Source organism: Mustela erminea, chromosome 6, assembly GCF_009829155.1.
Source record: "Mustela erminea isolate mMusErm1 chromosome 6, mMusErm1.Pri, whole genome shotgun sequence".
Lineage (NCBI taxonomy): Eukaryota > Metazoa > Chordata > Mammalia > Carnivora > Mustelidae > Mustela > Mustela erminea.
This window is the reverse complement of record NC_045619.1, coordinates 17,777,130-17,802,398: the sequence shown is the minus strand read 5'-3', so window position 1 is coordinate 17,802,398 and position 25,269 is coordinate 17,777,130. Positions and strand designations below refer to the sequence as shown.

General features: G+C 45.1%; 1 protein-coding gene and 1 long non-coding RNA gene across 3 annotated transcripts in view; one reads left to right on the top strand and one right to left on the bottom strand.

Moving 5' to 3' along the window:
- Positions 1-25,269, top strand: part of STAB2 (stabilin 2) — a 166,974-nt gene that overhangs the window by 90,760 nt on the left and 50,945 nt on the right. For both annotated transcript variants that reach the window (XR_004286657.1, XM_032346573.1), the window contains exons 29-42: positions 1,206-1,342; positions 1,777-1,891; positions 4,054-4,131; positions 6,162-6,260; positions 6,349-6,456; positions 9,710-9,841; positions 12,445-12,573; positions 13,849-13,905; positions 14,904-14,999; positions 17,130-17,325; positions 18,727-18,822; positions 22,057-22,102; positions 22,918-22,994; positions 25,046-25,171. Coding sequence is in view for 1 of the 2 variants with exons in the window: in XM_032346573.1 (XP_032202464.1) it covers positions 1,206-1,342; positions 1,777-1,891; positions 4,054-4,131; positions 6,162-6,260; positions 6,349-6,456; positions 9,710-9,841; positions 12,445-12,573; positions 13,849-13,905; positions 14,904-14,999; positions 17,130-17,325; positions 18,727-18,822; positions 22,057-22,102; positions 22,918-22,994; positions 25,046-25,171 (1,492 nt within the window). In the remaining variant the exon portion in view is untranslated. The remainder of the gene's footprint in view (positions 1-1,205; positions 1,343-1,776; positions 1,892-4,053; positions 4,132-6,161; positions 6,261-6,348; positions 6,457-9,709; positions 9,842-12,444; positions 12,574-13,848; positions 13,906-14,903; positions 15,000-17,129; positions 17,326-18,726; positions 18,823-22,056; positions 22,103-22,917; positions 22,995-25,045; positions 25,172-25,269) is intronic.
- Positions 6,470-12,939, bottom strand: LOC116592926. Its single transcript, XR_004286658.1, has 3 exons — positions 12,794-12,939; positions 7,852-7,966; positions 6,470-6,845 (listed from the first exon to the last, which is right to left on the bottom strand). It is a non-coding gene; the product is annotated as an uncharacterized LOC116592926 (long non-coding RNA).

The following is a 25,269-nucleotide window of genomic DNA, read 5'->3' as shown; positions in this document are numbered from 1 at the left end:
TGCTGAAAATACAAAAAAAAATAAAAATAAATAAAAAGTCAACATAATTCATTACTGCCATTCACCGAGTTGGATTTGGGGTTTATAGTTGTAATCTGGCATAACCCATGGGTGTTTAGCTCTTTGCCCAACATGCTCTGAGGAGCTTCTTCCTCTCCCCTGGAAAGTTCTGTGATGAAGAATCCAATCCCCACTATACCCAGTTGTGGACGTCTCTGTCATCTTTGCATGAGTGGGCCAAAGTGCCATCACGACCGCTGGTATATCCCCTCTGGAAAGTCACATGCCAAGATATGGTCTTGGTGCCTGGTCAGCACCAATCTGGGACCGCTCCTGATTGCTTCTGTGTGGAGCCTCTCCGCCCCCGTCACGTGAAAGAACAGGGACTCAGAGTCCGGCTGCACGTGCTGACTTCCATATAGGCCAAGCCCACGTGCATAAGCTTGCCCAGTGGCATGGTGGACCCAACTCATCCCAACGCACGAGAGCATATCTTCCCCAGACTCGCCTTCAGTGCTCTCACACTGGTACCCTGAAATCAGCCATGGTCGGAGGATATACACCACAGAAATCAGGGGATGTTACAAACCAGGGCTTTTTGCTTGTTTTTCTTGGGATCAGTTGTGAAACATAAGTGCACCACTTCAACCCAGAACTAGCTCCAGGTCTGATTTCAGGCCTCCAGTCTGTCCCCTATGCTGAAACGTTTCCTGTAATCATCCTACCATCCTTATTCCTAGGGCATCCAAGGGTTCTTTTTTTTTTTTTTTTTTAAGATTTTTTTAAATTTATTTCTGAGCGGGAGAGCAACAAGCAGGCAGAGTGGCAGGCAGAGGAAGAGAGAGAAGCAAGCTCCCTGCTGAGGAAGGAGCCCGATGCGGGACTTGATCCCAGGATTCCAAGGGCTCTTAAGGCTCACACACCCACACACAGGATCATCAAGACTATTCTCTGGCTCTTTGTTTAGAGACCAGGAAAGTTTGCCTTTTGACAAAGCTCACATATTTAAATAAAAAGAATGTGTCTCAGAGAATATGAGGCACCAGCCAGTGGGTGGGATGGATTTGGGAAAGGGGCCCTTAGGACCTTTCCAGTGTCCCTGAAATTACTTCCCTGGGAAGTCGTCATCTCTGCCAAGCATTCGGTCCACTCTGTCTGTCCTCTAACGTGAGCCAGGCCAACTTTCTTTCCCTCCTGTGATTCAGAATGCTTCTCTACAACCCATGCTGTCAGCTGCCTCAAACCTCACTGTCCTCGTGCCTTCCCAGCAAGCTATTGAGGACATGGATCAAGATGAAAAAACCTTTTGGTTGTCCAAGAGCAATATTCCAGTCCTAATAAAGTAGGTATTATGTATTTTATTCTTCATGATATCTTACCGGCATCCATGCGAACAAAGTTCAGTAGAGGGAAGCCACATGGTCCTTGAGAACCACAGAAACCAGCATGTTCTAGAACACTCCTCACCTCCCTCCCCCAGGATGGTAACAGTTAACATTATGGACAGCCAACTCTGTGCTAACTACCTCACGTATAATTCAGTTCATCTCTCAACAACCCTAGGAGACAGGCATTAAAATTACACCTGTTATACAGATGTATAAACTGAGGTATGGGGTGATTCCATAACTAACCCAGGGCTCCATAGCTGATAACATCAGGGGAAGAGTTTGAATCTGGCCATCTGGCTCCAGAACTTATTTTCTTAACTACTCAATGATACTCCTTCATGCATTGATATTTCACGATAGCTCTTCTGGACTGTTGTTGTTTTAGGTACCATATGCTGCTGGGCACATACAGAGTGGCAGATCTGCAGGCTCTGTCATCTTCAGACATGCTGGCAACGTCTCTGCCTGGCAACTTCCTTCACCTGGTGAAGGCAGATGAGGTAAGAGAGTTCTATAACCTGTCTGCTAAGTGGAAACGTGTCATCTCTGTTTGTGCTGCCTACTTTGAAGGTCTGTGTTATGAAAATCTCCAAACATGAGCAAAAATAGTCCAAGAATAGAACGTCCATGGGGGCATCACCCAGCTTCAACAACTGTCAACATATGTTGATACACACACACACACACACGCACGCACACACGCACACACTCACACATTACCCTGTAGTAGTGATGCTCTAAAATGTGACCCTCCACCTACAGCTTGGCCACAAGCTCTTCTTGACAGGCCACAGACTGATCCAGGCAAACTTTTCCATGATTCTGGGTAAAGGTTGCCCAATTTCACAACTGTGGCTATTCATATGTGTATACTAAAAGCTGTTACCAGTAACCAACCCACTGAGTGACTACAGGTAACAAAAATTTGATGTCAGGTTAGAGTCGGTAAACCAACCTTTACTGAGTACCTATGAAACACCAGGGGCTCAGTGCTGATGTCACAGCAACACACAAGGAAGAGCCACCGCCCCATGGAGGCTCAGCCTCTGGAACTTACCGCCGTGTGTCCGGACTTGGAGTTAGCCTTGTGTCAGGAAGTTTGGCTGCCTTGAGGCCTATGCCAGTGTCTATGCAACAGCTCTGGCTATGAATTGCACAAGGTGAAAATGAAGATTTTACTGGGAAGTGAGAAGTGCTGCATCAGTGGACCATGAACCACCATCTAAAATGTTCTGGGATTAACTGCTCTAAAACATTTTTACCTTCCTACTCATCAGTGACAGAGATGATGTCAGAGAAGATGACAGAGTGCTGTGAAAAGGGTCTATGGCTAGCATTGCTGAAATGTATGTGCCTCATCAGATCATTCTTTGTTGAAAGCAGAGAAGAGTCACATACAGTTCCATGGATTCTTGGCATATTATTGTTCTAATTCTACTACATTACATACCTGTATCAGACAATGGGGTTGTGCTCCATCGGTGTTTTAAATCATTGTTTCTCCTAACAAGCATGAGCTGAGCACCTACCCTGGGCAGGCTTATCCTGGGTTCTCTGCATTCAGAGACAAATCAATGGGGCCCTTGACCTGGAGGAGTTAACCACCAAAGACACATTTTAATGAGCTCCTGGGTCTGATACAAATGTCTCCCTTTAACCAAAAGAGATGTGCAAGGCAGCCAAGAGTGTTTTCTCCAGGGCCTTCACTGAGTGACTTGGTGGCTGTCAGGGTGAGACAAGTCCCCTTCTGCACTTAGGTTCCCAAGAGAGATTTCAAATAAAGAGTAAGGGTTGGGGAAGAAAGGAAAGTAGAAAGAGTGGAGCCCAGCTGTGCTGTGGCTGGTTGGTGGCTGGGTGAGTGTGTAGGTTGGGTAATAAATATTCTTGAAAAGTAACTGGGTTCATTTGGACCAAGAAAGTCAGGGGCTGTCCATAGGAGTTTGCTAAGGCTGTTATAACAGCGTACCACAAAGGGAGTGGTTCAAACAGCAGAACATTTTGTCTCATGGTTCTAAAGACCAAAGGTCCAAGATCAAGGGGTGAACAAGTTTGGCTCCTGAGGGCTATTGGAAGGGGCCATTCCAGCCTCTCCTTGGCTTGTCAATGGCCTTCTTCACACTCACACAGCATTCTGCCCGGACCATGGTCTGTGTCCAATTTCCTCTCCTTAGAAGAAGACCAGCCATATTGGAGCAGGGCTGACTGCAATGATCTCAATGTAATGAGATTACCTCTGTAAACACCCTATTCCCAAATAAGGTCCCATTCTGAAGTACTGGGGGTTAGGAACCCAACATATGAATACTGAGGACACAATGCAACCCACAACACCATCTACAGGGTTTTTCAGACTACAGGATCGCTTTGGTGAGCCTCAACCAGCAGTCTTTGAGTGAAGTCGAAAAGAACAGAATTGGTATTCAGGGGCCTCCCCAAAAGTAGAGGAAAGTATCATTCCATTTTAAGTGTGTGTGTGTGTGTGAGAGAGAGAGAGAGAGAGATGCCTGGTGTGTCACAATTTAAAGATATTTCTAACTTCAGGCCATAGTAAAAAATGTAAAAGTCACTACTGCTTGAGAAGTACAAAACCCAGAAATAGTTTCAATCCCTGAATTTCCTACCCTATGGAGACTCACCTTCCCACTGTGCTTTGCATTTACAGACTGTCACGATTGAAGGAGCATCTGTCATTGACGGTGACAACGTAGCCACAAACGGTGTGATACACATCATCAACAAGGTACACGCTTGCCACCTGCCATGCAGACAGAATCTCCTCTGACTTCACTTATTACTTCTGCACAGGATGCTTGGTAGGGGATGTGGGGGTGGAAGTACGTTCCTCTAGTGGAAAAGTATCCTGTTTGTTCTCCATGACATTAATGTTCAAACTGCTTAGAGGTTCTTTTCATCCAGTCAGACTCTGTTCTTACTTATTCAGCCTATATTTGGCAATGGCCCCTACATCAAGTATGACCAAATATGTTATATTTTTTATTTATGTGAATATCTTAATCAAGAACTGGAGGATAGGCAAGTGGTTATGCATTATTTTTCCTCTTCCCTTTCTCCATGATTTCACCCTAAAAAGATAGGGTAAGGAAGCCCTAGAAAAATATGGAAAAGGGTAGATAAAGTATTTTGAAATTTTCATTTTCTTCTAAGACACAATGCAACAGTATTCAAAGGTACAAAATAAAACAAAAAAGTATAGCGGGAAACACAGTTTTAAGCTATCCTGTAATTTTCTGTTACTATATTAGGATTTTCATTGAAAATTGAGGTTAGAATTTAAGGTATATTGGGAACTTTCAAAGGATGGAAGATTGGAAAAGACAATTAACTAATAGCACTTTAACTAAAATTATCCTCACTTGGCACTTCTATACTCACTTTTGATTTTAATTTACAGAAAAGGTCAACTATCTCTGTGCAGGAAAGAAGTTATTTGTAAGATGCCTGGGTGCATTATTTTGCAAGAACTTTGCAATTCCCTTGTATTATCAAGATACATTAAGAAAAACAACATTTTTGAGCAACTGATCACTTGTAGGGAACTATGCTCAGTTTATGACTTCTTATGATGCAAATGAACATTACTTATCAAGGGTATTTTTCTTCTCCATCCTGGCTTTCCTACTAAAAACCTTTTTAAAAAAAAAACATGAAATTACCTCTCGTTATTTACATTTCTGATAGCCATACCTTATTAGTACAACAGCCCCTGAACCCATCTCCTGTCCTGATCGATATTATCATGAGGTCAATCATGTCTCAGCTCCTCCCAGAAGCCTTTCTGATCCTGCCACCCATATCATCAAGGATGGCATACAGAATCTGGGGACCCACTGAGAGCAAGCTATGTGAACTTGGGCAAGGGACATAACCTCTCTGAGCCTCATCTTTCTTCCCCAGGAAGAACAAAACAACACCTTCTCTCTCTCGATGCCTACTGCCTAGCAGACCTTCCCTCAATAAATGTTGGTTTTACTCCTTTTTCCCCTCTCCATAATTCCATGGGATTTAGGGGTATAGAACTCATTTGGTACACTGTGCCCTCTTGTACTGATAGTTCTTCCTCACGGTATAGTCCCAGACCCCCAAGTGATGGCATGTCCTGGGGATGGGGGAGCTGTGTCTCTGTGTCCCTCATCAGCACCAGCCTCTACCCTTGTACGCGGTAATAACTGGAATGATTGACAGCGCAGTAGGTAACAGGCCTTGTACAATATATCATGTCCTATTATCTCCTGTGATTTTTACTGCAACCGCAAGAGAGTAAATGCAACTGTCCTCAATTCACAAGGGAGACAACAAGTAAGACTCCTCAGGGTTAAGTAACTGGACTGAGGAAGAAGTGATGTGACCGCAAAAGAATCCTGGATGCCTGTCATCTTGTTCAAGTTCTCTGGTTAGCCTCCGGGTTGCACTGGCTCCCTAAGGACCTCCTCCACCTGCCCTTGGACACCGTGGCCACCTTTGCCAAGGCCACCATGAACACGTGTGCAGGGCATTATCTGAATATCAGTGCCTGGCCTCAGGGTGGCATGAGGCTCACCCCCAGCCCACTTCACTCCCAGACTGTGCACCCTTATTGGGTGTTGCCAACCGTCAGAGGAAAAGGTGTCCTTCATTAAATTTGCAGAAGTGCTTTGTGGTCTAGCAGGGGTCCTTATCATTGCATCTTGTCGTGTGACATGACCCTACCTACCAGAAAGTAGCAAGCCCTATGGACACATACTAACAGATTCCGGGGGCTTCCTTTCCCAGGTTTTGGTTCCCCAAAGAAGCCTAACCGTCTCCTTGCCAAACCTGCTCACCCGGCTGGACCAGATGCCCAACTATTCCATCTTCCGGGGCTACATCATTGTAAGTACCACGTTCTCTGCACAGCCCTCTCACTCGGGGTACATGCACAGGGAAATCTCTCACACCTTCTTGTCTCTCGCCATCACAGCAATATAACCTGGCCAGTGCGATCGAGGCAGCCAGCGCTTATACTGTGTTTGCTCCAAACAATGACGCCATTGAGAATTACATCCGGAAGAAGAAGGTCACAACTCTAGTAAGTACTGGGAACGATAACCAGGACAATTATTTTCTGAACATTCAAAGTCAACATTTTTCAATCCATTAATCATGGACCATTCCACTCTCTCATCAAAACTTCCTTGTCCATGTCCAGATACTTAAGGCAAATTTCCACCCGTGTGTCTCATTCACACTCCCGGAAGTTCACACTCGGGCCCCAACACAAGGATGCAGGCGTCTCAGGAATCTGGAAGGATCCTCCTGGTCTCCTGCCGCTTCCCCACCTTGGCCTCCCTGGTCCCAGGCAGCTGAGATGTCAGAGGCAGCGATAAGGAGGAAGTGGGTCATCTCTGTCTTCCTCCTCCTCTTCTCCCCACCTCCATCCTCCCTGATTCCTAACATCTGGGGCTAGACCGTCCAAATCTGTCAAAAGATTTTATCAAAGAATGTCAGGCTCCAGTCATGCCACTCTATGCCTGAAAAGCCTTGGGTGGATCCCCATTTCTTACAAGACGGTCTTCAGACCACCTGCCCAGGTACCTGAGGCCTCTGTCAACTGCCACCATTCATCTTCCATTCAGTGGTTGCTCCAGAATTTTCGCTTAGGAGCCGGAGTTGCCCCGCCCCCAGCCCCCACCCCATGATGGGAGGACATGTTTGAAGCTATATTTGTAAAGAAAGCACACTGTTTTCCCTTATATCTTCAGATAAGGTGGCTGAGACAGGGACCCTAGAGAAATATGGATGGACACCTGAAGTTCCTCTAAGCTGTCATCGGGCCCACCTATTCTCTGCAGAATTGCCCTGGTCTAACCAGAGTGACAGTCTCAGAGACCCCAAACAAGCCAAAGGCGTGTTTGGTAACTTTGTTCATATCTACCCGTACACGCAGACACACATGCACACATGTGTGCACACACATGCTGCCCCCCTCAATCAGGAAGCCTCCCCTTCAGTCTTCACCTCCAGAATCACCCCTACCCATTCCTCAAGTCCAGTCTGACCTCCTCGGGGAAGCTGGCCCACCGCCTGCGCCAACCGAAAATCTCTCCTGCTTCTGAGTTCAGACCATTTGCTCGCCCTTCAGCATCTATATGGTGTGATGAGTTGTCCTTTCAAGCAATAGGGCCTTAGCTCCCCAAGGAGCTTGCAAAGTCCTTGAGGGCAGGGATGGTATCTTACACTTTTGTGACTGACATGATGAACAAGCAGGGTTCTCGGGAGGGGTCAGAAATCACCTTCACCTTCCCTGCCCCAGTTCCTGTGAACCTATTCAGTGGGAAATATTCTTTTCCTGCCTTGGCAGGAAACTTCAGGCAATCCCATGACCTTTCTGTTTCCCCCAAGAGTCCTAAGATCATTTGAAATCACAAATAGAATCTCCATTAAGTTAAGAAAAAAAAATCCCAGCCCCTGTAATAATCAATACCTTGAACTGGATTTTTAAATCACATCTTCTCTCATGGTTCCCTGCTGGGGCTTTGTCCAGGCAGGAAGCTGGAGGAGGGGGCTTGTTGTTCAATCAACCAGGATCCATCAGGAGACTGAAACCATACCAGAGGGGGAGGTTAATATCATGAATTGGTTATTGGGTACAAAGCTGTGTAAGTATAACTGAAAGGTTAAAAGGAGAGAGAGGGAGAAATCACAGAGGTAGCGACTAAGGCTAGGAGAACAAATGAAAGAGGTTAGAATCACCAAAACTTAGAAATACAGAGGAAGAGCCCCGCAGAGCTGTAGCTCAGACCTCAGTGGAGGGGATGCCGGTCATCTGGTGTCTCTGACCCTGATGACCCCAAGACCCAGACTCTAGCAGAAGGTGTTGCCCAGCAGGTGCTGATGTCTGAGAAACTGCCCTCCAGATTCAGCTACCACTTCCGGGGTGCAGAGTGGGACTGGGGTGATGCCCACAGGAACAGGAAGCAAACAGGATGAGGAAATTCCTTCTCCTTCCTTTTGCTCTCATAGGCCTCACCATCTCTTTCTAGTGCTTTCCAGCAGGAGAGCCTTACGGGAGCCCTGTCAAAGGAAAAATGTGGACCAGAGTCCTGGCCCCATATCACAAAGCAGAATGTGGAGGGTGGGTTTGGAGCTGAAAGACCATTGACTTAAGTAACCTCCTATTCCCTTCCCTGAGCTCATTAAATTCAGTGTGGATTGTATCGGGTCTGAAGTTGAAGGCCAGAAAGTGTTGGTGGTCAAGAGGAGACCTTAAAAGGGTGGGAAGGTTCTTGATTTAACTGTCACTGTCTTGAGATGGCATTGCTCTTCCTAGGCTGGGCCAGTGTTTCAAACCACTCATTCACGCTGTCTGTCTCTCTGTCTCATTCTCTCTCTCTCTCTCTCTTTCTCTCTCCCTTCTTCTCTCTTTCCTTTTTTCTGTGAGTCCATAAAATATTTATTAAGTGTGGAGAGAGAAAATTCTCCAAAGATTATGTTGATTAATGTCTTATAGGGACCTTTCTCTCTCTTTCTCTATCTCCTCCCTCTCTCCTCCTTCCCTCCCTCCTTCTGATGCTCTGGTGGTTCTTTGGAAACCCCAACCATAATTGGTGGTCTCTGACTGCTGTCCCCCTGACCTGTGTGCATGCACCCTAGTCCTATAGTCATTGATCTCCTCGTTGGACCCTAAGCATCCAGAACCCGCCTCCAGCTTTTTCCCCTGGGGAAGCCTGTCAGGCCCCCTAGGCCACCCTCTAAGATAGGACCTAAGGCCCCAGTTCTCTCTGACCCTGCCACACCTCTGGCCCACAGGACACACGTCCTCTCTTGTCCTAAGACAGCACTGGGAGTCATGGGCCTGTCCCAGTGCTGGGACACCTCTCAGCCCTCCACAGTGGATCAACCTGCCAGCCATGCGTGGCGTGAGATTGCTCGGGTCTGAGTACAACCCCAGTCCCACAGGCCACTATATCTGCAGGGGACACAGATCACATTCTTCAAAACATCCCATCGAGTATCCTCTCGTGGCCCTTGGGGTGAAAGGCAGGCTTGGGACTCTCTCTTCAAAGAAATCATCTTTAAAATCCTCCCTCGAGCTTCATGGCTTCAGTCCAGGTTTTAAGGTGACAACAGGAGTTCTGGACCCTCCCATGTGGAAGACCATCACGTGCAAGGTGATGTGTCTCAGCTTTAGTATTTCATACCTACTGCCTTGGTCACACCTTGCCATTCAACAAGCTATTGCTCTAGTAATTCCCACAGGGCCGGGCATGCTGGGGCAGCCCACTAAGTGACTGGGGACTGTCTGACCTACGGGTTGACTTTCAGCCCTACTTGTTTTGCAGGAGGAAGACATAATCAGGTATCACGTGATCTTGGAGGAGAAACTCCTGAAAAATGACCTGCACCAAGGCATGCATCGGGAGACCATGCGGGGCTCTTCCTACCTCCTTGGCTTCTTTCTCCACGATGACCAGGTGCAACCCTTTTACTTAAAACCCAGGAGTGAGTGTCTTAGCTCCTATCATCCGTCATCACTTCCATGTTGGAATAATCTCACCAGTACCTCCTAAGCCTTATCCACAAAAGACAGTTGCCTGTCTTTCACCATAAAGAGCGAAGAGACTGCCCAGCTCCCCGTTCACCCTCCCTGCCACCAGCCTTTGCATAATCATTGTGGGCTTTACTAATCATGGTATTTGAATTCCAACAGTCACAAGTACCCTCTGACCCTGATTCCTAACAAACCCAACAGACATTCCCCAAGCAGTCTCTAAGATAGAAGACCTGACAGCAAAACCCAACACCCAGGATGTGGCACTGACTCCATGGGGCCAAGTGACACGTGGAATCGAGCAGCTGAATGAATAATGTCACAATTCCTTGATCGTACACATCCTGGTCCCAGGACCGGCTGAACCCCATACCAGGAGTCCAGTATTTATCTCACAACAACCACTAAGTATTTCAGTGTTCAGAATTCATGAAAAAGAATTGATGAAACTAAATAAGTTTAGTATTTCAATTGTAATTCTAATGACATTTCAAACATCAAGGAAGAAGATTGGTTATGAAAATTGAACAGGAAACTCAGTATAACTTTAGGGTAAATTCTCATAAGAAAAAGTAATAAAAACAGATTATTGTTTAAGATAAATGAGGCATGATATTAAAAGGAAGAAAGTTTAATCATGGACTTTTTTAACATTAATAATATTTGGTCCTTTTAAAAAGTGCAGTGTTAAAACAATGTTCTCAGTAGTATCATCAATGAATCACACGTGAAATTTTGTGGACATTTTGTTTCAACATGCTTGGGTCAAAAAAGAACCTAACTCCTCATTACTTCCAAATATTTTTTTCTGACTCCTGCAAATAATCTTAGCTGTTATGGAATTAACTTCAAGGAGGTCCTTTTAAATATGTTTTCTTATATTTCCTAGTAAGGCAACTTTTTATATGTAAAGAACTTAGAATTTTTTTGTTTTTATCTGATCTTTTCGTACTTCATCACATAGAGATGAATTTTCTATTGCAGTTAGTTGAATCCATTTCAACTCTGTCATGGTTATTTTCCATTTGTTTGGAAATTCTTTGATCTAGAGAAATTTTACACGAGAGGCTTTAACTTACAATAAACAAATAGTTCTATCTCACAGTAGAGGTTTTTCTTTTATTGGTAACTCATTTACTTTCTCTTAGGAAAATGGAATTGTAGGAAAAATCTCTCTAAACCAGAAAATTTGTGTTCAAGTAAAAATTGTAATGCAGCCCATAATTCTCTAAGGACATCTCACAGCGAAAATGATTCAGACATTTTGAAGGCCAAATCAACAGTGTGATAGCATCAGAAGTTCTGTCATTTTGATATTTTTTAAATAGTTCAGTTTCTCAGAATTCTGGAAGTTCATGCTTCAACCACCATTTGACAGCACCTGTAAGGTTCCTTGCTAATTTTCCAAATCTACACAAACACTAGAAGACCTCTATGGAGCTCGGCCATGATTTATCTCAACACCCAATGGAAATTCACCTGACTCCAAGTAAATCATAAGGGGCTTTAACATTCCACAAGAGTTCAAATTCAGCACCTGGAAGAGTCATTTTAATATTGCTGCTGTGGGGAGTTTGGGGATGTTCTTAATCATTTTTAAACCCTCATTGGATATAAACTTAACATTTTCTTAGTACAATAAAGACTCCCCCTTCTTCCAACTCACACCTACTCAAACACACACACACACACACACACACACACACACACTCCAATTCTTAAAAGAACCCTTTTCCCCAATTATGTTAGTTATATTAATGAACGAATAGATGAATTCACTCGTTTTGCATTACTCAATCATTAAGGTAGCCTCCTCCTTTTAAAAAAAATCAAAACAAAACATGTTGCACTCAAAGTTGAAGTTGAATTAGTAGCATATAATACAGAACGTCTGAGCACTTGCCACACACTGGGAAATGAGAGTTATCTGGTGGAACACTTTTCACAAACAAAAACACTTCAAAAAATGCTTATTATTTTTATTCTTAAATACCTGTCACTTGGCCTTTCTAAGGGTTTCCCACAAGCTAACCATAGACATGTACAGAAAGGCCAATGAGTTTCATTCTCCATGCCTTGGTTTTGGAAGGCATTCAGACTTCCAGGACCGCCAGTCCACAGCACAGGGGAGCATGCCCAGGAAGCCATTTTGCCAATGGGACTCACATAACAATCATGATTCAGAATTCTTCAAACAGCCATAAACAACTACTGGGAGGGGTGGAGAGAAACCTTAGAGATGATCTAGAACAGCCTCTTCCTTTTCCAAAAAAAAGGAAATTGAGATTCAGAGAGGAAAAGCAACTGGCCCAAGGCCACACAACCAGATGGTACCAGATGCGAACTGTTACTTAGACTCTCTTTCCCAGGAGAGATCCTTCCTCTACAAAGTGCTACTTTTGGCTTCCAGGTGAATACTGGAGTATCTCCAAGACTGCTGTGATATTGATAGCCTCTGTTCCCTATTGTTGCTATTTCCCTTGAAATCACTATAATCAAACTCACGTTCAACCCTCTTGTTTACAGCTCTATGTAAATGAGGCTCCAATAAACTACACCAATGCAGCCACTGACAAGGGAGTGATCCATGGCTTGGGGAAAGTTCTGGAAGTTCAGAAGAATAGATGTGACAATAACGACACTACTATTGTACGAGTAAGTTATATCCAAGGCCAACGATGCACCTGTTGGCTTCATTTTTTATTAACTGTTTAAGCACAAGATTTGTCTATCAAGATATCTCAATTCAGTTCAAAAACACACTTAGTGAGCATCTCTGATGTACAAAGAGGCAGAATCAATTTGACTCTACAAAGATAAATAAGACATGATCCCTGCCCTCAGTGGGTTCACAATCCAGTGCAATGAATTGTACCTCAGTGCCTGGGAACTTTCCTGGAGGGTTGTACTGAGTGGGATTCTCAAGCCATGATCTTCCTCAGACAGAAACATGCCACACCTAGCATAGGCGCAGAGAGGAGGGGGGTGATGGTCCACCTATGGCAGGTATTGCCCAAGCCTGGTCTCCTGGAACAGAAAATATAGAGTTGCATTATTTCAGTATAACAGAGGATGCGGTAATGGAGACTTTTCATTCCAGTCCATGGGGTGGTGTAGGATCTTTCCGTAATAGTAATAACTGCTGACATTTGGGGGGCACTTATGTGCTAGGCACTGCACGTATTTTATTGCTGTTATAATGGTTTTATATGGGTTCATACACATGTTACATGTATGAAGTCATCCTCACCACACCCTACAAAACAGGTACTATTATTATCCCCATTCTACAGATGGGGAAAATGAGCCACAAAGAGGTTAAGCAATGTACCTAGGTTCACAGAACTAACAAGTGGTGGGCTACCTGGGTGTCTCAGCGGGTTAAAGCCTCTGCCTTTGGCTCAGGTCATAATCTCAGAGTCCTGGGATCAAGCCCCGCAATAGGCTTTCTGCTTGGCGGGGAGCCTGCTTGCCTCTCTCTCTGCCTACTTGCGATCTCTGTCTGTCAAAAAAATAAATAAAATCTTAAAAAAAAAAACTAATAAGTGGCAAATAAGGAGTTCAAATCCAGGCAGTCTGGCCCCGGAGCCAGAACCGTGAACAACCACATTATCCTGTCTGGTGGGGGCCAAGTTAAGAACTAGTCACATTGGCCTCCTCCTGTTCTAGGACTGGGTCACATTTAAAAATGTCTGTCATTCTCAACTTGTGCTCTTTGTTTTCTAATAATGTATATGATCTCCACCCTGAGCCCTTAGCTCCCAGGTGCTCCCAAGTGTTGCCCAGATGAACTTCCCTAATGTCTTTCTGAGTTTCAGTTCTACATCCTAAAACCTTCAGCTCCAAGATCTGGAAAATACCTGCAGCCTCACTTTACACTAAAAGTAAGAATGGTGAAATATTCACCTTGCCTTTCTGTGTTTTACCAAGGGAAAATGTGGGAAGTGTCTCCAGCAACCGGTCTGCCCATTTGGAACTAAACAACTAGTAAGTATTTTGTTTGCTTTAATTAAGTAGTTTCCAGATCCCAGGAGGTCCAAATTAGAAAATGAACCTCAAAAAAAAAAAAAAAAGAAAAGAAAAAAAAGAAAGAAAATGAACCTCAAGCATACCTCATTTTCACTGCCCACAATTCCTGTACTTGGTTTTAATTTCATTTTACCTTCATATACTCATCTTTCTAAAGTCTTGAATCCATTTGTTTGAACAAAAGCAAATTTAATTAATACATAAATAGAAGCTGGGGTTCACATCAGTCAATATACAATACAGGAAGGGATTTTTCACTTTCTACATCTTTTAGTCCTAGAAGCTTGTTAAGGATAAGAGCAAGAAATCTTATCAGAGAAGGGCAGACTCCATATCCAAAACCACATCTGTCTGGATGAGTTTCACCTGCCTGATTTGCTTTTATAATTGAAGTTACAATTTTCTCTAAGAAACAGATGGAAAACTTGGGAGAAGTAAACATATCTTTGAATTAATTACCAATGTTCCTTGTAGCTATTTATTGCAAAAGCCACTTCTGATAATGTTCCAATCATCACAAAAAATAGATGCTTATGTACCTTTCCAATCATCACAAAAAATAGATGCTTATGCACCTTTCACAGCATAAGAACAAGAATTTCTGATGATACCAATGCTGATTCTCACGCTAGAGTTTAATCTTGTTGTTACAGAATAATCTTATCTAATGTGCTCTACAATTCTCCCGAACTTGAGTTCATTCTCTAGACGAAAGTTCTTTTTAGAGAGTACCACCTTAAGGTATAATAATTTGGATTTCGCCACCTGTTCAGTTCTGGCAGCCGATAGTGTGTTTTTGTGTCTTCTTACTTACAAAGCAGCTCCAGGAAGACAACCCCCTCACTTTCCAGAACATTTCAGTGGGAGAAACAGCAATACGTCCTCCACCTACTTGCTCTTAGAGACTGGAATTTCTCCCTCGCCCGAAAGCTGATGTAATCATCTCCATTTCACAGGGTGAAGAGATGAGGCGATGTATCTATACCATTTATTTCATGGGCAAGCGATCCCTGTTCATTGGGTGCCAGGCAAAATGTGTGAAAACCATCATTGTGAGTATAACAGTTGAATCGCCCTTCTAACGCTTGCAGCAGCACGGGGAGGTTTTATCATATGTCACACTTCTCAGATGGCTTCCTGTCGATTCCTTCTGCCTCTCCTCTTCCTCCTTATCTTCCTCATTGTCCTTGTCAGGCAAGGTAGTAGAGGTAGCAGGAAAACTCTGGACAGCCACATAAGTCAGGAAACTGGGAAAAGCTCCATTATTCAATTGCATGGTAAAGGACTGAGAGCCTAGGAGGACTTCCTCATTGTCACAACAGGGACAGAGGAGATGGGCAGCTTCCTAAGGAAAGAGAAGGGGCACCTGCTTGTTTAGAAAATAGGACCCCAAAGCTAAGCCTGTCTGCACTGCTGCTTTGGAATCTGCTGGAAATTTCTTTATCTTTATCTGCTGGAAAATTCTTTATAATTTCCTGCCCTGCCTTTTCCCCCTAGAAGACTAGCTAGCCATAGCCTCTGCCTATCCTACAGATGCAAGACTGTTGGGCTTTTAAGCTGCAGAGGTTGGAGCTGCAGAAGAGTCTGTGGGGGGTTGGGGTCTTGTTTTCCAGTATCCAGAAATGTTTTATCAGAACATAGCTATGCTCACCCATTTATTTCTTAATGAAGTATAATTAACATACGATGGTATATTCGTTTCACACGTACAACACAGTGATTTGGTAATTATGTGGAACAAAACAAAGGAACAAAGAAACAAAAAAAAAGCAATGAGAAAAAAACAACAACAACAAACAAACAAAAAACAGCAGATTCTTAAACACAGAGAACAAACTGGTCATTGCCTGAGGTGGGTGGGGGAATGAGTGAAATCAATGAAAAGAAGTATGGGTACAAACTTCAAGTTACAAAATAAGACAGAGATGAAAAATGCAGCATAGAGAACATAGTCAGTAATCATGTAGCAACGCTGTATGGTGACAGACAGTGTCAGCACTTCCCGTGCTGAGCACTGAGTGAGGCAGACATATGTGTGTTCGTGCCTTCAAGGGTAAAGGCATCTGGGGCACCTGGGTGGCTCAGTGGGTTAAGCTTCTGCTTTCAGCTCAGGTCATGATCCAGGGTTAGAGCCCCGTGTTGGGCTCCCTGCTGTGCAGGAAGCATGCTTCCCCCTCTCCCTCTGGCCCTCCCCCAACCATGCAGACAAACGAGCGCATGTGCGTGCACTCTCTCTTTCAAATAAATTAAGTAAATAAATACTGTTTTTTAAAAAAGAATAAAGCCATCAGTGATGGGGATTAAGGGGTGCTCTTACCATGATGAGCACTGGGTACTATACAGAATTGCTGAATCACTATATGGTGTACCTGCAACTAATATAACATTTTATGTGAATTCTATTGAATTAAAATTAAAAATTTAATTAAAATTTAAAAAAAAAAAAGAAAAAGAGATTTACTTCTAAAATGCCGAAGGCTTCCCCGATGAGAAACACACCAGGAAGGGGCGGGGCTCCTGGATGGTGACAGCTTCTCCCCCTCCCCCTCTGCTGGTATCAGCTGCATTGTTCTTTTTTTTTCCCCCCCTAATTTTTTAAAATTTAACTTTATTTTTTCCGTGTTCCAAGATTCATTGTTTATGCACCACACCCGGTGCTCCATGCAATACATGTCCTCCTTAATACCCAGCACCAGGCTTACCCATCCCCCCACTCCCTTCTCTCCAAAATGTGTTTCTGTGAGTTTCTCAGAGTCCACAGTCTCTCATGGTTCATCTTCCCTTCCAATTTCCCCCAATTCACTTTTCCTTTTCTTCTCCCAATGTCCTCCATGTTATGCCTCATGCTCCACAAGTAGGTGCAACTATATGATAATTGACTTTCTCCACTTGATTTATTTCACTCAGCACCATCTCCTCCAGTCCCGCCCGCTGCCTCGTTCTTCAGTCTGCTCCCACGGCCTCCTTTCCCGCTGGTCCTCATCCTCATCTCTCCCTTGCCTTTACCCTTTCTCTCTTCTCTGCCTCCCCACTGCATCCTGCCCCTGGCGGCCTCCAGGTGCTGTCCAAGCTCCGGTGCACACCCAGCCCCACCCGCAGGATCTCCAGACCGCGACCAGGACAGAACCCCGGGAGATGGAGGTGGGGCCTTGTCTGAGCCCAGCCTTGTCCCTTGGTTTCAGACGAGAGAATGCTGTGCGGGCTTCTTCGGTCCCCAGTGTCAGCCCTGCCCAGGAAGAGCTGAGAACGTCTGCTTTGGAAACGGGATCTGCTTGGACGGAGTGAACGGCACAGGCGTGTGCGAGTGTGGAGAGGGCTTCTCAGGCACGGCCTGTGAGACCTGCATGGAGGGCAAGTATGGCCCCCACTGCGACCAAGGTACGCACCCTCCTCCCTCCCCACTGAGCCGGACCTCCCCACTCACTGAGCGAAGCCCCAGCGCTGGCAGAGAAGTGGACCCTCAGCGCCCTAGCTCACCCACCGGGCTGGAATCCCACCTCCGTTAACACATGAATTTTAAGAATGTGGGTGTTGTGTAATTTGCAAAGAACAAGTGTTTTCCAAATATTTGCAGTCACTAATGGACCTACCAACCCACCCCCAGTCCCCGCCTTCATCTTCCCCAACCAACTGCATGTTTCTGTGTTTGCCTTTGCACACGGATCCTCACAGCCTCTCAAGTTTGGACATTGCTTGATAGTTTGAAATGCCCCTTTGTGCACAGTGTCTGGTGTAACCCACACAGGAACCTTATGTACCCATTGTACAGACTAGTGTATTAAGGCAGAGCGGAATGACTTCCCTTAAGGTCACACCTGGTGGGAGGCAGAACTGAGATTTGAATACGTCTCTTGCTTGGTCCCACATCCTTGCTCTTGAATCATGCAGTCCTTTACCTGAAGACTATTCTATTAATGCACCTTCAGCAAGCCACATGTTTTAAGCTGTTTTCACAAAAATCATCGTCCGTTTGCCTTCTCTGACCTTGTGCCCAAGGACACACACACGTGGGAGGAATTGCCTAATCCATGATGAGAAAACAAGGCATTTTTTTTCTACCCTGCCCTAAAAACCATACATTGGACCTTTTTTTTTAATCACTGCTTGGTCATCAGCGTTCCACGCCAGACAAAACCAATATATAATTGAATCATTACAGTTGGACCATATCGTATATAGTTGCAACTAGAGTGCTGACTCTGTCATTTGGAAGCATCTTCTGCTTCCACTCGTGCAGGTCTTCCTAACCAGCGATCCATACATGACCTTCATGGGGTCCAGCAAAGCCCCAAATCTGAATGTTTTTCTTAGAGGAAGGCATCCAAAGCTTTCCACCAGCTCTAGGTTCACAGCGCTGCTACATAACAAAGGAATCGGCTTTTCTACATTGTTAAAGAAAGCAGTGCCTCCCCAGGTTTATATAAACCTAGTGGACAGGCCTTATGGAACAAACATGGTTCCGTCCCTGGGCGTCGCACACAACGCTGGGTCCTCCGCGATGCTTAGCTAAGGACACTCTCACCCTGCTTTGGTTGCGAACCCACAGTGCTACACGGTCCCACAACAGTCTCTATCAAATTATGACATGATTTGACTTGATCTCCTGTGTCCCTGCCCTTCCCACGATTCCAGCCCTCCGTTAAAGACAGTGGTTCTCTGGAACCAGGTGGGAGAGTAAAGTGCCCTTCATGTGAAATGTGTCTTCATGGTAAATGATAATGAGTTCCAGAACGCGGGTCAGAGGGCTAACAATCAATCTGTGGGCACTTTTCCACTTAGAGTGTTCTTGTGTCCATGGGAGATGCAACCAAGGACCCTCGGGCGATGGCTCCTGCGAATGTGATGTTGGCTGGCGGGGAGTGAGTTGCGATACTGGTAAGGGCAAGTCTCTCAGTCCTTATGATGTGTTCTTAGCCCCGCTTCCAAGCAGCTACACTTCTGTCTTCCTACAATAGAAATGACACTTTTAGGGGGTGCCTGGGTGGCTCAGTCCATTAATTGTCTGCCTTCAGCTCAGGTCATGATCTTGGGGTTCTGGGATGGAGCCCCATGGTGGGCTCCCTGATCAGTAGGGAGTCTGTCTCTCCCTCTCCCTCTGCCCCCCAGTGCTTGTTGTCTCTCTCTGTCTCTCATCTCTCTTTCAAATAAAGAAATAAATAACATCTTTTTTTAAAAAAGGAAAAAGAAATAACACCTTTATTACTTCCTTGGGCAACCAAAGTAGCCCTATTTGCCACAAAAAGTTTGTAAAATAAAGAAAAGCAGGGGTGCCTGGGTGGCTCAGTTGGTTGAGCATCCTACTCTTGATTTCGGCTCAGGTCATGATCTCGGGGTGGTGAGATCGAGCCCTGTATGGGTCTCTGCGCTCAGCAAGGAGTCTGCTTGAGATTCTCTTCCTCTTCCTCTCTCTGCCTCTCCCCCTGCTCAAGCTCACACTCTCTCTCTCTCAAATAAATGTATCTTTTTAAAAAAGAAAAAAAGGAAAGCAGAAGAAAATAAGAAATACATTTCCACAGCAGGAGCAAACTATCATTAATATTTTACATTAGGCTTCTATCCTTCTCCTAGGTAATAAACATGTGGATGAGACCACACTCTGCGTAGTGTTACAGCCTACTTTTTTATTTCCCAATATGTCATGGATATCTCTCCATGTGAATAAATATTGATAAATATCATTTTTAATTACATCTTTCACATTTGTCTAACTAATTCATTCATCAGTATTTCTAGAGATGGGATTTCTGAATCCCAAGTTAGCACTTTGGGCGAAGGGTTTGCTGCTTATTGCCAAGTTGTCCCTCAGAGAGTACATCCATTTAACTTCCCACTGACAGGATCTGAATAGGCCCATTTCCCCCAACCCCAACCACACTGTACTGATGTGGGGTTTTTTTCCTCTTTTTAAAGATTTATTTATTTGTTTGAGAGAGAGAGAAAATGCGGAGGGGAGGGGCAGAAAGAGAGGGAGAGAGAAACTTAAGCAGACTCCCTGCTGAGCCCAGAGCCCAACACTGGACTCACCCCATGACCTGGAGATCATGACCTGAGACAAAACCAAGAGTCAGACACATAACCGACTGCACTAGCCAGGAGCCCTGCACTGATGTTTCTCAAGGTGCTCCAAGGACGGACCTCCAGGCTCACTCTTCCTGCTTTCCTTACTGGGGAGAAAGACCCAGCCTACCTGCACATGCTCACCCAATCTAGACACCACCCGCTTGGCCTTAAGGCCTTCCACACCCACCTCCTCACTCCCTCGCTAGCATGTTTACATTCTTCTAACTCCACAACCCTCCTGCTGCTCAGCTCCCAGCAGGAGCCTTGGGATCTGTCCCTCTGCCCTCTGTCCAATCTTTCTCAAGTGCATCCTCCACACGGCTGCCAGAGAGAACTTTCCAAAACATATATGTCTTAGTTCGGGCTGCTATAACAAATACTAGAGACAAGATAGATTATAAGCAGCCAAAATTTCTCCCTCACAGTTCTGGATGCTAGAAGTCTGAGATCAAGTGCCAGCACCATGAGATTCTGGTGAGAATCCTCTTCTGGGTTGCAGCCAGCCAATCTCTCATGTCCTCACACAGCAGAAGATGCCACGGTGCTCTCCGGGCTCTCTTTTATAAAGGCACCCATCCCATTCGTGAGCACTCCACCTTTATGACCTGACCATCTCCAAAGGCCCAACCTCCAATACCATCCCCCTGGCGATTAGGCTTCAAGACATGGAATGGCAGGAGAAAGGGGACACAAACATTCAGCCCATAGCCATAGGTCAGATTCTACTTCCCACCCCCTCCCCGGACTTGACAACCTGCTATGGTTCTTCGTTGCCTCCAGGAGAAAGTTCATTGCCTACAAGAGAAACTGCTTGGTAGGGAGGAAGACAAGGCTCTTCACCAGTTGGCCCTCACCCAGTTTTCCAGGCTGGTCTCCGTGCACACTCTGCACAAGGAGTTTCCAGCCTAGACATGGAAATAAATGTTCAATAGTGTTCGAACACTAATGGCATGAGCGCACAGAGGAAAGAGCCTGTAGACTAGAGCGAGGAAGAGAACTCCTTTGTCGGGTGCAAAGGCCCCACTCCCAAGCTCATGGCAGACATCACTGAGGCCACACAAGGGCACCTCATCCCACCCAAAGGGGCACAGCATGTCGCCACTACCTGCTCACTGATATTCTCAAAGATTTAGAGCACCTTTCAGAGAGGAGGACCTAAAAGATGACGGGGAGTTCAACCAACAGAGAATGGCAAGATAAGGGATTTCCAGGCTCAAGGAAGAGCAAACATAAAGACACAAAATCTCATTGCACACATTCCAGCCCACGAAGCCTCTCACTGTTCCCTCTGATGCAAAACAGGCCACTTTGACAGTCAAGTCTCTCTTTCCAGACCTTCTATGTGACTCGACGAGCTTTAATGAGATTCTATCCCAAAGGCTCTTAACACAAGCATTTTCCCCAAAAGATACTTTCTCTTCATCTCTAATGATTTCTTTCTGGATTGTCTCCTGCTAGGAAATCTCTGTTAGGGGGGCATCCAAGGGCAAGAGTCTATGCTGTTCCAGGAAACTTAGGAATGAATTGAGCTAATAGGTAATAGGCACCTGCTGTGTGCCTGCCCGGCCCTGGGTTATTTTTGCATATGCAATAGGAATAAAAGAACATTTTAATATTCATTATAATTGGGTTTTGCTTGTTTATATCACCCCATTATAAAATGATGAAAAACTAGACAGAAAAGGAACATAGGAAATATAAACGAAAGGAAAAATTCAGGCCCCAGGGAGGAACACGCATCGACATCCAGAGCCTGAGGGAAGATACTGCGTTTTACTGTCCCTGCAGCCTCGCTGTGTGGCACAGGGCCTGGCACACAGTAGGCAACTGACCAACATCAGGATATCTGACCTTCTCATTGGGCTCTGAGCTTCCGGGCAGCCCATGCAAAAGAGGTTTCACAAGGTCACAGAACTTTACATGATTCACATGATGCATAAAATTACTTTTGAGGAATTCAGTCTTTTGTTAGCACCAAGTACTCAAAGAACATTTTTGAGGTAGGTTTAGTGTGAAAGGACTGACCCAACAACTGGTTCTCTTTTTCAGAGATCACAAAAGATGACTGCAATGGCATATGCCACACGAGCGCCAAGTACGTACCTTGGAACTTTCTTTGGGGGTGATGCAAAGGGGATTGTCTCCTAGAAGCGTCCGCCTCAGAGTAATCGTTTTCTGAGACGTTTTCTGAAGAGTTAGGATAAAATCAAGTATGAAATGAAAATTCCCTCTGAAAAGGCCACCATCTCTTGCCAGATGCAGCCTTTTAAACAAGCTGTCCCCTGAGTTACCTGGCCTATTGGCAAGAATGTCAGCTGTTATCCCCAGTTCAAGTCACAGGGACCCTTTCATAGAAGCCAGGAGCAGGCCAGTGCACCTGACCTTCATCCAACCTTGCTCCCACTTCACCGCCAAGCCTTACTTGTTCAGACTTCGGCTTCATACTCCTAACTCCCAGAGGGGCTTCGACTTGAATTCAAATCGGCCTCTGTCCTTTTCATGTCCGCATGACCTTGAGTCAATTACTTTATGCTTCTAAGCCTCAGTTTCTCCATCTATAAAATGGGACTAATAATATCTTCTTGTTAGAACTAATCGATATTGTGTATGTTCTACAAAGTAATGTGCAAAGCACAGCTCCGAGGACATAAGTGGCTCTCTAAAGATGGGTAGCTACCCTCCCTATCTCTGGGCCGATGCCTCCATGTGCACACCCTGCGGTTTTAGCTGCCCCTGGGGGGCGGGGGCTGTGCTACAAATGACCTCTCTTTCCAAAGCTTAGGCAAGACCTTGAAGAGCCACGTGGGAGCGGGAGCTGGGATGCTGCCCATGAAGGGAACAGTGTTGTTTTTTGTTTGTTCGCTTATTTGTTTGTTTTCCACAAATAGCCCTTGCCCTTTCTCATTGCAGCTGCCTTCTCAATCCAGACGGTACAGCCTCTTGCAAATGCACAGCCGGATTCCAAGGGAATGGAACAGTTTGCACAGGCAAGCGAGGAAAGGGTCTGCTGGGGGGACACAAGACTAGTGCAAGTTGTTGAGAGGTCTGTGTTCCTGCAGACTGAATGGGCAGCTGCTACCAGCTGCTGATGGTTACCTGAATGGAACAGGGCCACTGATGGGGCCCCACGGCAAGAAAACTATTTACAGACGGGGCATGTGTTGGCTTAGGAATGGGTGGGTCAGTTGCACCTGTTTTCTTCTCCAAACAATGGTGCACGACCTTGACCATGATTGAAATCACCTGGAGAACTTTAAAAACACTGGTTTGATTGACCTAGGGTGTGGCCCAGGCGTGGGGACTCTGGAATGGGACAAGGACTAGAATCCCGGTTCTTTCTCCTACTACCCACGTGATTTTGTGTGGGTCTCTTACCGGCTCTGAGCCACCTTAGTTCACTTACAAAGTAAATGAAACTGTCTACCCTGCTGAGTGGTTTGGGCATGAAATGACCTCTCTGTACAGTGGCAGGATGAGACAGCAGCTTAAAGTAGCCCTAGTCAGACCCTCCTGGGTTTGAGTCTAAGTTCTTATCATTTGTGCTATCTTGGGAAAGTTGCTTGACTGATCTTTGCATCGTTTTGTTTTTGTTTTTTTTTAATCTGCAAGTTGTGGGTAGTAAGAGAATCTCCCTCACTGGACTGTTGGGTGATAACCTGGATTAATCGCTGTGAAGTACTTAGAACAGTCTTGGCACAGAGCATACTCAATAAATGCGAGCCAATATTCTTATGGGGCCCACCACGTATTTGGTGCTAGAAAAGTGGAAACACTTAGCATCATCTTCCTCTTATGCAGCTTGTCCTGGCAGGCTTCAGTCCAGATGGTAGTGGAGCTGGACAGTGAACCTACCAGCCTGCTTTCTAGACCATCTCCCCCTGGGGATTGCCCCAGCGTGCAGGCCCCCCGACCCAGGGCCCAGATGTTTCCTATACAGCAGGGATGTGCTCAGTATGCCAGGGAAAACTGCGGGAAAGGGACAACAACTGGAATGTTTTTCTTGCCCTCTGCTTTTGGAAAAACAGCAAAAGCAGAAGACACAAGTTAATAGAACAGCCAACATTTGTGTAACACCTTCACATACATAATCAGATGGGCGTTTCTAAACTTGTAAATAAACCTCGACGGGTGGACCCCAAGGTTCATATTAACTAAGCAGCTTGTCCAAGGTCACAGTGTGGGACTCCAAGTAGATCTGGGTCTTTGATCTACTTTGAATTAATTTGAGTACCTGTTGTGAGGCCGAGGTCCAAGTTCATTCTTTTGTATGGGAAGACCCAGTTGTCTCAGTATCATTTGTTGAAAAGATTATTCTTTCCCCCATTGAAATGTTTTGGCATCTTTGTGGAAAATCAGTTGACCTTAGGTATATGGGTTTATTTCTGGACTCTCAGTTCTATTCCATATATAGACATCATTTATTAGCTTAAGAGGAAGTTTCCTTTTATTCCTTGCCTTTTGAGTTTCTATTATTAAAGGCAATGAAATTTTATCAAATGCTTTTGTTCCTTCTATTGAGATGACAATGTCGGTTTGTCTTCTATAATTCTATTGATATGCTGTAGCACGTTAATTGATTTTTAAATGTTCAGCCACCTTTCATTCCTGCAAAATTCCCACTCGATGATGGTGTTTAATTCTTTTTATATATTGCCAAATTTGATTTACAAATACTTTCTTGAGGATCTTTGTGTTTACATTCGCAAGGGATATTGGTCTGTAATTTTCTTCTGCCGACTCTGTCAGGCTTTGGTCCCAGGGTGATACCGACCTCATAAATGAATTGGGAAGTTCTCTCCCCTTTTCCAGTTTTGGAAGAGTTTGTGAAAATTGGCTCTTTATCCTCCTTTAAATGTTTGGTAGAATTCCCCAAGGAAGACATCTGGGGATTTGTGTTCTTTTGAACTCTTCATATGTAATCCAGTTCCTGACATTCTGAGGTATCCTCCATCTCACTCGAGTCAAAAGGCATCACTGGTTTTTTTTTTTTTTCCCCTCCCTCTCCTGCTCTGCTGGGCATCCCATCTCTCTCCGACAGCCATCAATGCCTGTGAGACCAGCAACGGAGGTTGCTCTACCAAGGCTGACTGCAGGAGAACCACCCCTGGAAGTCGGCGGTGTGTGTGCCGGGCAGGCTACACAGGTGATGGCATCGTGTGCCTCGGTAGGTACCATCCCTCACTGTCCGGTGGCCAAGTTTCAAGAATCAGAGCCCTGGGCACCAGTCCTGTTATTAGGACCTGCCACTTCTGGAATCTTCTT